Below are 12,624 nucleotides of genomic sequence, written 5' to 3'. Positions count from 1 at the left end.
GAGTGGCAAGGTCATAAGGTATAGAAATGTTTGGGAAGTAGGAAGTATAGGAGAGAGAAACCTACCTGACTTGAATAGAGGGCAGAAGGGTGCAGAGCACTGAAACAGAACACGGAACACCGGCAGGATGGAAGACATTTCACTTTGATAGAGAGCCCAGCAGGAATTAGCTGAAATGACTGAAAATTGGATATGTGATGAGAGTGGTTATTCTGTTTGTGACACTCAGGAATATTTGAAGGCATGCATGAAAAGAGATTAAAAGTAAAAAACTGAGAATATGACTCTTCTTGAACATTCCTTTGCTATTTGCCTCTGTGTAGTCTCTGTGACTAGACTATACTTGTGCATCGTAATTGGTGAGGGATGAAGGGAAAGGAAGACTCCAAGGTATTTCAGCCACACGGTAAGGGCAATTGGACCATCTCTCTTTTGCACATGACACCCCTATCTCCATCTCCCAGGATGAGAGAAGAGCAGATACAAAAGTCACGTGTTCTCTAGAATTGGAAACCTGCTCAGAGAACATAAGGCTCTGTTGAGCAGCCCAACAATAAAAGAAAAATGGTGATATTTTTCAGAGATAAGACCTTGGTTGACCCCAGAAGAGGCAACTCCAAATTGTGTCATCTTTGCTCCTTCCTAGAGGAATTCTGGGTGGAAGACAGGAAGCACTGCATGGGAGTCTCTTATGGAAACACCAATATCTGCGTTGTTTGCATTGCCAAAAGTGGCAGCACTAGCAGTAGTGCATTAAGTTGTGCTCAATGGCCTTGATGGGATAGGTAGGCTTAGCCCAGAGGACAGCCAGAGATTCAGAAGGCAGAAACAGTTTTGGGAGGTCTCTTTACTGAAGTGTAAGAAGAATAAGCTTCCCACTTGGGAATCAACTTATAATTAGATTAAAATAAAACAAACACACAAACGCAAACACAATTTCCTAAAACATGTTCTGAGCCAAATATTGCTACAATATGCATTTTTAAGTTTGTATGTTATGTAGTCCTCTAGGATATCCTGAAATATCCTTCAGTTAAGAAATCTGTTTAACATTGTGTAACTCTGCCTGTCTGAAGTCATGTGATTCTGGGCTACTTATTTCATGTAACACCTTGGAACGAGTCCCTAGAATTTATAATATTCTCCTGAACATCCTGGAAAACCTTAAAGTGGAAATCACAATTGACCTTAACAATAGACATCTGCTCTGTAGGAATTCCTGGAGGCAGAACCAGCCCTAGGCAAATGTGTCATTAACAAAAGTATTTTCTCAGCATGTAGTCACTTCTTCTTTTTTAAATTTTTATTGAAGTAACATTGATTTTTAACATTATGTAAATTTCAGGTGTACCTCTTCAACTGATTTGCCTCAGAAAACCTCCCCGTTGGTCTTTAGCATTAGATCTATCTCTTACTCTGTAGTTAAATGCTGCATATTTTCCTGAAAGAATTTGAGACACTGGCAGGGATGGGAAAGTGTATTTATGGTTCCTATAGATTATGGATGTTTCTTACTCTGTTTTGTCTGCGTGCTGACTTTTGGTGGGCCAAAGTCCCTGCATATCAATGGAGGCACAGGCTTAGTGACAAGGGGATAAGATAACCTGGGATCATGTTTTCACAGGTAGAAATACCTGGGCTATGGGGAATTGGAGACAAGCTGGGATTCTCCCTGTCTGATTTGATTCTTTTCTCTCATCTCTACAGATTTCTCAGAGGAGAACGGCTATAAGAAATCACTCCAGGGTGACCGAGTTTCTTCTTTCAGGATTAACTGACCAACCAGAGCTCCAGCTGCCCCTTTTCTGCCTCTTCTTAGGCATTTATATAGTTACCATGGTGGGAAATCTTGGCATGATCTCCATAATTGGGTTGAGTTCTCAACTTCACACCCCAATGTACTATTTCCTCAGTAGTTTGTCTTTTTTAGATTTCTGCTATTCTTCTGTCATTACCCCCAAAATGTTGGCAGGGTTTTCTTGCAGAGATAAACCTATTTCCTATTCCGGATGCATGACTCAGCTGTTTTTTTTCTGTATTTTTGTCATTTCTGAGTGCTACATGTTGGCAGCAATGGCCTATGATCGCTATGCGGCCATCTGTAGCCCCCTGCTCTACAACGTCATCATGTCCCCTAGAGTCTGTTCCCTGCTGGTGGCTGCTGTCTTCTCAGTAGGTGTTACTGATGCTGTGATTTATGGAGGTTGTATATTAAGATTGACTTTCTGTGGACCAAATGTCATTAAACATTACTTCTGTGACATTGTCCCTCTGATTAAACTCTCTTGTTCCAGCACTTATATTGATGAGATCTTGATTTTTGTCATTGGTGGATTTAACATGGTAGCCACCAGCTTGACAATCATCATTTCATATGCTTTTGTCCTGTCCAGCATCCTCCACATCCATTCTAAGGAAGGCAGGTCCAAAGCCTTCAGCACCTGCAGCTCCCACTTGACAGTTGTTTTTATATTTTATGGGTCTCTCATGTTCACATATCTAAAACCTGCTTCCAGCAGTTCCCTCACCCAGGAGAAAGTGTCCTCAGTATTTTACACCACCGTGATTCCCATGTTGAATCCCCTGATATACAGCCTGAGGAACAAGGAAGTGAAAAATGCACTGATGAAACTCTTAAGAAGAAAAACATCATAATGAATAAACTATTTATTTATGTTTCCAGAATCATATGTCTGTCTGTCTGTATGTATGTATGTGTTTACGCACTGAGTCTTTAAAGATAATTTGAAGTGAGGTGAAATTAGATATACATGATTAGGAATATATATATCTGAAATTATATATATTCAGATTACTAAATATATTCACACATAATAAGATTAATAAAATGTAAGACAACTTTGAAAGTGAGAAGCAGCTAATATAATAAATTTAAACATTTATATCATTGCCTGTATTGAACATCAATTTTTACCTTTACTTTCTTGAATCTAAGCCAAAAAAGAAAACAAAATCATGGTGGACTGTATAGCCATAACAGAAAAAAAACCACACTAAATTCTTTGGTGAGACAGTCTTTCTTCTTCTTTATCTCACTCAAAAAGAGATGTCTCTTATGGATATTTACATAAAAAATATTGAGTAGAGTGATGAAATCATGACAACAATTTTACAATAATATGGAAGAATTTTTCTTGCTTGTTTCTTGTAAAGGGCTTAGGACCAATGTTCTATCAAAGTGGAATTCAGTGAAGAAGATGAATTCAGCACTGGGTTTAGCTAATATGATTTCAGTATTTGGCATCTGGTCATCTGAGGATAAGATAGCACATCTAAATGAAAAGATGATATTTATAAGTCTTACCTAAATATAATTTTTTTCAGCTTGATCAGTATAGGTGCAGTATTTTACAACTTTCTGTTTATTTATTTTTTGAGTGGTAATTTCTCTCTAGGCTGTAAATTAGGTGTCTTTAATTTCTTCCTTATAATATATTTTGAATTAAACACAATCAAAACGTTTATGTTTTTCAATAATAAACTCTTACACAATCAACCAACATGCACTGTGTGGAGAATGCAATGTGCTGATTAATTCACTTATTCAGCATAAGTTTATGATGGACACTATATGCCAGAACACTTTTAAGTGCTGGAATATTGTGGGGAATATGATAGACAAGGTCTTTACTTAATTTTGGTGGGTGGTGAGTGGCAGATAATACAGAAGTAATTCCTTAAACACACATGATAATTACAGATAGAGGTAAATGCTTTGAAAAAAATGAGGCATGTAAGGTTAATGGGATAAGAACAATTCTCAATAGATCTCCTTGAGGAAGAGAAATTTGAATGAAACCTAAAAGAAGAGAAGAACACAGATATGCAAAAACAGAAGGGCACAAGCAAATACAAAGTACCAAGGCTGAAACAAACCTGGCCATACTCAAGAAACAAAGAAGGCAGTATGTCTGAAGAATAGTGAAGGATGGGAAGGAGGTACCAAAGGAGGTTAGATAAGTGAGCAAATGCCGGGTCACGTAAGGAGTTCGAATCTTATTCTCAGTACAAAGAGAAGCCATTGGCATGTTTGTAAGCACAGTGATGTAATCTGTTATACGTTTAAAAATATCTTCTAGTTTTTGATAAGAAAAGACATAGAGTGTGTGTGTGTGTGTGTGTGTGTGTGTGTTTGTGTGTATGTTTAGGGGGAAGTTTTGATAGGGAAAGGAGGGACTATTGGCCAGAATGGACACTCGGAAAACACTTTGGGTCCATTACAGTTATCTTGGTAAGAGCAGATGTTATTTTAATTACAGTAATGGCAGTAGAGATGGAAAAAAAATGGATGGATTCAGTCACAATTCTGATTTTAAATTAATAAGGTTTGCTGTTGAATTCAAAGATTGACGCCTGGGAATGATAAATACTGTAAAATTAAAATAGAACTTAGGAAAACATAACTAATAAAATGCACCAAGATCAGTCAAAAGAAAATAACAGAAACAGATTATAAAAGCCTAAATAGTTGCAATGTTTGGGCTTCATAACTGAGTTTCAAAGTAGCCAAAAGAAAGATATTTTTTTGATATTAGAGTTGGTTATACAATTCTCATTACTGGAAAAAAGGAAGCATTCCAATTATTCTTGGCTATCAAAGTTTTCTTATAAAGTTGTAAAAAATCACCTCCAATTTCTTCCCCCTCCCTCAAAGAAACAAAAATAATTTACATAGAATTTATATATGCGTTACTAAAAGATGTTGGTAGGTAGAGCTTTTGAAAGAAGGAAAGTTGTATTTTTATATAAAGTATTTTTACCTCTTTGCAGTGTTTCTGCCTCATGGAATGCCTCTCCCATGCTACTGACAAGTTAGTTGAGCTTGGAATATTTTTCTAGTTAAAAGAAGATATTCCTCACCCATGTTTAGAAAGTCAGTTGAGAAAAATAAGAAAGAGGAGGTAAGAAAACAGGCTGAGCCAGGGATATATATGCCAGGGATATCTATCCACAATATACACTGGTTAAAGAAGAAAAATCATATAATAATCTTAACTGATGCAGAAAAAGCATTTGTCCAAACCCAACAACCATTCATGTTTATCAGCAAACTTGAGATAGAGGGGAAATGCTTAGTCGAAATTTAGGTATACATTTAAGTACAGTTGCTTCATGCTAAAAATTACAGAATGTTGATGAAAAAAGTCAAAGAAGATCCAAATAAATGAGGAGTCATATCATACTTATGGATTGGATGACTCAATAGTAAAGATATTAATTCTCCCAAAACAGGTTTTTTTTTTTTAAAGATTTTATTTTTTCCTTTTTCTCCCCAAAGCCCCCCGGTACATAGTTGTGTATTCTTCGTTGTGGGTTCTTCTAGTTGTGGCATGTGGGACGCTGCCTCAGCGTGGTCTGACGAGCAGTGCCATGTCCGCGCCCAGGATTCGAACCAACGAAACACTGGGCCGCCTGCAGCGGAGCGCGCGAACTTAACCACTCGGCCACGGGGCCAGCCCCCAAAATAGGTTTAATAGAATTCCCATAAAAGCTCAGCAAAGTTCTTTTTTGTAGACATTGATTTGGTTTTTCTAAAATTAATTTGGACAAGCACAAATGCTAGAATAGGCAAAACAATTTTATAAAAGAGGAATAAAATGAAAGGAATCTCTACACATTATTGAGTCCACTGTATAGCTATAGTGTAATCAAGACAATGTATTATTAAGAAAGGGAAGGCAAACAGATACATAAAACAAAGTAAAAAACTCAGAAATAGATCCACACAAATAAGGCCAACTGTTTTTTGACAAAAGTGCAAAATCAATCACAGAGGATAGACTTTTCAACAAATGGTGCTGAAGCAAATGGACAGCCATAATCAAAAAAAAAAACAAAAAAAAAAACAAAAAAAGAGAACCTTAACCTAATCTTCACTCCTGAAAAGTTAACTCAAAAGACAAGCTATGGAGTGAGAGAAAATACTTTCAAATCACACATAAGAAAAATAACTAGTGTTTAGAATATACAAACAACTTTCAAAATTTAACAGTAAGCTTGGGGCTGGCCTGGTGGCATAATCGTTAAGGTTGTGCGCTCTGCTTCAGGGGCCCAGGGTTCGCAGGTTTGGATCCTGGGCATGAACCTTATACACTGCTCATCAAGTCTGGCTGAGGCAGCATCCCGCATTCAAAAGACAGAGGGAGATTGGCACAGATGTTAGCTCAGGGACAATCTTCCTCACCAAAAAAAAAAAAAAAAAAAACAAACTAGTAAACGAACAAATAATCCAGTCAGCAAATGGGCAAAATACATGAACACACATTACCATAAAGAAAGTATTCAAATAGCAAATAAGCCATGAAACAATGTTAAACATCATTAGTCATTAGGGATATGCAAATTAAAACTCAGAGGAGATAGCAATACATACCTATCAGGAAGACAAAAAAAAAAATAATAATAATAATGACAACACCAAATACTGGCAAGGATGCGAAAACTGGGTAACAGATTGCTGGTGGAAATGGAAAATTTTATAGCCACTCTGGAAAGAAGTTGGGCAATTTCTTATAAAATCATGTGGCCACCATAAGACCCAGGAATTCCATTTGCGGGTGTTTAGCCTAGAGAAATGAACTTATATTTACACAAAAATCTGTATGCAAAGGTTAATAGCAGCTTTATTTGTAATGGCCCCAAACTGGAAGCAACGTAGATCTTTAGTGGGTGAATGGTCAAGCAATCTGTGGAACACTCATACTGTGAAATAGTATTCAGCAATAAAAAGGAATCAACTATTGATACATAAAACAAGTTTCTAGAAAATTATGCTGAGAGGAAAAGCTACTCTTAAAAGCTTACACTCTGTTACTCCATTTATATAACATTATTGAAATGGCACACGTAATAATGGAAAACAAATTAGTAGTTGCTAGGGATCATGGATGGGGGAGAAAAGGGTGGTAGGTGTGACAATGAAAGGACAACATAAGGGATCCTTGTGGGGTTGGGACTGCTCTGCATCTTGAAAGAATCAATAATAATACCTTGGCGGTGATATTTTATATAGTTTATTAAGATGTTATCATGCTGGAAAACTTGATAAATGATACATGTAATCCCCTGTATCATTCTTGCAACTGTATATGGATCTACAACTGTTTTAAATTTAAAAGTATAATTAAACTAAGATTGTGGTTGCTTAAAATTCTAATCAAAATGTAATAAATAATATGCTTCAGAAAAAATGTTTATAATTAAGGATATTCTGGTTAGTTGAGGTAATGCAAGCCACACAAATCTAAAACTCCCATCATTTCCTCCAGAAAACCAATGAAACATGACAAGAAGACCAAACAAAGCCATACAAAGCCATAGAACTATAATAAGATTTAGAATATTCAAAGTACATTTAAGCAAAGACATATACACCAGATTTGAGATTGCTATATCCTGTGCTTCTGTCACATGCCTTTGCAGAGAGCAGAAGCAGTTAGGAAAACGTTGCATGAAAGAGTAGAGATGAGCACTAGAAGCAGGACTAAAATTGATCTAGAACAACCAGAAAACGAAAGTCCACTTTATCTGTGAAATGCTAAAAATGCGTACCTGTAGGTTAGAGCACCGATGATAGTGAAGGAGTTTAACAGTGTGTGGGGGATGTGAGGAGGCAGTCTTGGGAAAGCAATACTCTGGAGAGAGCAGCTGTTAAAGGAACAGAAACTCTAGGGTGAATGGAAATACAAAGTAGGAGATAATTTATGATTCTATAAGCCAAAAAATGGAAGATCATAATCTTTCCATGTCCTCTTCTACCTTTCCTCCTGCCCCAAAGCCAGCCAGTGAAGAACTGTGCTTTGATACACTGACGGAAGAGGATTCTTTTGAACTAAGAAACTTGTTCAAACCCCAGATCACCAGACCTGTTTATGGTAATGCACAGGCACCAACCATTTTTATCTATGTAACAACTACTAAACAAGAAAGCAGAAAATGAGTCCAGACAATTTATATAGTAATAAGTCCCTCCCCTGTTCCAAAATCCAATGGCAAAGCAGAGAAAAACTGCAATGCAACACTTCAAATTAAGCTAAATTTCCTCAAACAAGGGTCTGGTATAGGAGAAACTACCTTAAATCAGAAATTCCATATTAAACATAGAAATGGATTTAAAAAAACTAAAATGAGAAGAAAACTCAGGAAAGAAATAAAAGAGATGACAAAATTGTATCAGAAATGAAGACTAAATAAAGGTGGTCAAGGAAGAATAGATTCAAATAAAAGTGTAATAATGGGATTGAAGAGGAGCAGGAAATCAACTAAGAGAATGAAAATTAGATAAATAAATATCTAGAAAGGGCCAGTGAGAAAGTGGTTGGAATGAAAGACAGGTGAAGGATATCCAACATCCATATAATTGCAGTCATTGAAAAAGATATACAAAACAATGGCCAGAACTAATATTTAAAGACATAATCTCAAAAAAATCTTTCCAAAACTAAAAGAAGACCTATATTTATGTATTGAAAGGGCTCAATGCTTATCGGGGAAGATTAACTTTCAATGATTCTCTTCCAGTAATATCTTGATACAGTTATAAGATTTTAAATATAAAGAAAAATCCTAGGTTCCTTAAGGCAAAGGAGAGAAATAACCTAAAAAGGAAAGAGAATTAGGCTGACATGAGACTTCTCAAAAACAACTTATACATCAAGACATGAAGTAGCATTTCAAGAGACTAATAAAAAAGCTGAAATGATGATTCTATATTCAACTAAGCATTCCTTCAAATATCAATGCTATTGAAAAACAGTTTTAAGCATGTAAAGAGTTCAAGGAATCCTATATCTATGAACTCTTCTTGAGGAATATACTAGATGATGAACATCACCCAATTGAGTGATCACTGTAGAAACTTTATTATAAATACTGATGATAAGTCTTTAATATATTTTATTGTAGACATAGGATAAAAACAAAGTTTAGGATGATGATAAAACAATAATTTGTAATATGAATATAACATATGTTATGTGTTTGTTCTGAAAAATCAGAAACAATACGCTAAAACAGAGGAGAAAACGAGAAAGGGGAAGAGGAATGTTGAATAAGCTCATTAATTGTTGTGTAGGCAATAGGCGATATTTAAGGAGTACCATTAAAAATTCACCATAGTTCAAAATTAAAGAAGAAACAAAGGAATAAGTACTTTAAAACAGTATAAGCAGAAAAAAAAAATACAGGAGGGGAAACTTGCCTCACCAAATATCAAAACATAGCTAAGCGTCTGTATTTAAAAAGTGTGGTACTGGGGCCGGCCCAGTGGCTCAGTGGTTAAGTTCGCATGTTCCGCTTCTCAGGGCCCTGGGGTTTGCCGGTTTGGATCCCGGGTGTGGACATGGCACCACTTGGCAAAAGCCATGCTGTGGTAGGCGGCCCACGTATAAAAAAGTAGAGTAAGATGGGCATGGATGTTAGCTCAAGGCCAGTCTTCCTCAGCAAAAAAGAGGAGGATTGGCAGTAGTTAGTTCAGGGCTAATCTTCCTCAAAAAAAAAAAAAGTGTGGTACTGACTTGAACAAGAAATCAGACTAGTGGAATAGAGTAGAAAGTCTAGAAATAGGCCAAATTACATATAAAGATTAATTTATGATAAAGATAGAATTTTAAATCGGTGGAGGAAAGATGGAATTTTTAATTGTATTGGGACAACTAGGTTTGCATTTGGAAAAAAATAAAATTAGATCTAAAATTAGACCTCACAATATATATAAGGATATTTAAACATAAGAAATAAAATGTGCAAGCATCAGAAGAAAACAGGTGATTTTTCTTTAAAATGAATTTATGGAATTTTTTAAAACTATGATTCAAAGTTTAGATACAACAAAAGAGTAGACTGATAACATGGCTCTCTAAAAATAAAAAGCACTTTTGCATTGGAAAAACACCATAAACAAAACATAAAATATTTATAACATATATCATAGAAAAAGTGATAATATCCCTGAGTTATAAAGAACTCTTAAAATTCAAGAAAAACGTTCGAAAACATGGTAGAGAAATGGACAAACAATTCACAAAGAAAAGATAGGCAAAAATGGTTCTTGATGTTCAATCTCACTAATGATAGCGGAAATGAATATTAAAACTACAATGAAATACCATTTCTCATATATAATATTGGAAAAAATCAAAACATATAACCACACAGTCTATGGTGAGGTTGTAAGGAAGCAGACTTTCTAATATATTGCTATTGGGAATGCAAATTAGTATAATCCTGTGGAGAGAAGATTGGTAATATCTAACAAAATTACCTATGCATTTACTTTTTGACCCAGTGATCCCAGTTTAAGGAATTTACCCTGAAGATGCACTCCAATAATGTGAAATTATATGAGATTATTCATTACAGCATTATTTGCAATTGCAAATATTGGAAATAATATAAATGTGAATACATGGGAAAGTAGTTGAATAAACTATGGTAATCCCACACAATGGAGTACCATATAGCTGTAAAAAAGAACAAAGGAAATCCTAACTGATGTGGAATTGCTATTCATTGGGTTCCTTGTAATAAACTTTATTTTTAATTTTTTAACTTTTTATTGAGATTATGATAGTTTACAACCTTGTGGAATTTCAGGTGTACATTATTGTTTGTTGGTCATGTTGTAGGTGCACCACTTCACCCTTTGTGCCCACCCCCAAACCCCCTTTCCCCTGATAACCACTAATCTGTTCTCTTTGTCTACATGTTTAACTTCCACATATGATTGGAGTCATACAGAGATTGTCTTTCTGTATCTGGCTTATTTCACTTAACATGATACCCTCCAGGTCCACCCACGTTGTTGTGAATGGGACAATTTTATCCTTTTTTATGGCTGAGTAGTGTTCCATTGTATATATATACACCATATCTTCTTTATCCAACCATCAGTTGATGGGAACTTAGGCTGCTTTCCCATCTTAGATATTACAAATAATGCTTCAATGAACATAGGGGTGCATGGTTCCTTTGGAATTTCTGATTTCAAGTTCTTTGGATAGATACCCTGTAGTAGGATGGCTGGATCATATGGTATTTCTATTTTTAATTTTTTGAGAAATTTCCGTACGGTTTCCCATAGTGGCTGCACCAGTTTGCATTCCCACCAGCAGTGTATGAGGGTTCCTTTTTCTCCAAAACCTCTCCAACATTTGTTACTTTTTGCTTTGGTTATTTTTGCCATTCTAACGGGTATAAGGTGCTATCTTAGTGTAGTTTTGGTTTGCATTTCCCTGATGATCAGTGATGATGAATATCTTTTCATGTGCCTATTGGCCATCTGTATACCTTCTTTGGAGAAATGTCTGTTCATGTCCCCTGCCCGTTTTTTTTTTTATCAGGTTGTTAGATTTTTCGTTGTTGAGTTGTGTGAGTTCTTTATATATTATGGAGATTAACCCTTTGTCTGATATACGATTTGCAAATATTTTTTCCCAATTGGTGTGTTGTTTTTTTCTTTCAATCTTGTTTTCCCTTGCCTTGAAGAAGCTCTCTAGCCTGATGAAGTCCCATTTGTTTATTCTTTCTATTGTTTCCCTTGTCTGAGAAGAAATGGTGTCTGAAAAGATCCTTTTAAGACTGATGTCAAAGAGTGTACTGCCTATATTTTCTTCCAGAAGCCTTATAGTTTCAGGTCTTACCTTTAGGTCTTTGATCCATTTTGAGTTTATTTTTGTGAATGGTGTAAAACAATGGTCAATTTTCATTCTTTTACATGTGGCTGTCCGGTTTTCCCAAAAGTATTTGTTGAAGAGACTTTCTTTTCTCCCTTGTATGTTGTCAGCTCCTTTGTCAAAGATTAGCTATCCATAAATGTGTGATTTTATTTCTGGGCTTTCAATTCTGTTCCGTTGATCTGTGTGCCTGTTTTTGTACCAGTACCATGCTGTTTTGTTTACTGTATCTCTGTAGTATGTTTTGAAGTGAGGGATTGTGATGCCTCCAGCTTTGTTCTTTTTTCTCAGGATTGCTTTAGCAATTCAGGATCTTCTGTTGCCCCATATGAATTTTAGGATTCTTTGTTCTATTTCTGTAAAGAATGTCATTGGGATTTTGATTGAGATTGCGTTGAATCTATAGATTGCTTTAAGTAGTATGGACATTTTAACTATGTTAATTCTTGCAATCCACGTACATGGAATGTCTTTCCATCTCTTTATGTCATCATCAATTTCTTTCAGGAAGGTCTTGTAGTTTTCACTGTATAGGTCTTTCACTTCCTTGGTTAAATTTACCCCAAGGTATTTTATTCTTTTTGTAGCAGTTGTGAATGGGTTTGTGTTCTTGAGTTCTCTTTCTGTTAGTTCGTTATTAGAGTATAGAAATGCTACTGATTTATGTAAATTGATTTTATACCCTCCAACTTTGCTATAGTTGTTGGTTATTTCTGATAGTTTTCCAATGGATTCTTTGGGGTTATCTATATATAAGATCATGTCGTCTGCAAACAGTGAGAGTTTCACTTCTTTATTGCCTATTTGGATCCCTTTTATTGTTTTCCTTGCCTAATTTCTCTGGTCCAAATCTCCAATACTATGTTGAATAAGAGTGGTCCCACCCTTGTCTTGTTCCTATTCTCAGATGGATGGCTTTCAATTTTTGCCC

The 12,624-nt window shown here is 35.7% G+C and overlaps 1 protein-coding gene across 1 annotated transcript; it reads left to right on the top strand.

The window, feature by feature from the left end:
• The first annotated feature begins 366 nt into the window (after positions 1 to 366).
• On the top strand, positions 367 to 2,655 carry LOC106832800 (olfactory receptor 8D4-like). Its single transcript, XM_070491511.1, has 2 exons — positions 367 to 390; positions 1,708 to 2,655. Exons 1-2 carry the CDS (start codon positions 367 to 369, stop codon positions 2,653 to 2,655), a joined length of 972 nt encoding a protein of 323 aa, XP_070347612.1.
• The last annotated feature ends 9,969 nt before the right edge of the window (positions 2,656 to 12,624 follow it).

This window comes from Equus asinus, chromosome 20 (assembly GCF_041296235.1).
Source record: "Equus asinus isolate D_3611 breed Donkey chromosome 20, EquAss-T2T_v2, whole genome shotgun sequence".
Classification (NCBI taxonomy): Eukaryota; Metazoa; Chordata; class Mammalia; order Perissodactyla; family Equidae; genus Equus; species Equus asinus.
This window is presented reverse-complemented; position numbering and strand designations above follow the sequence as displayed.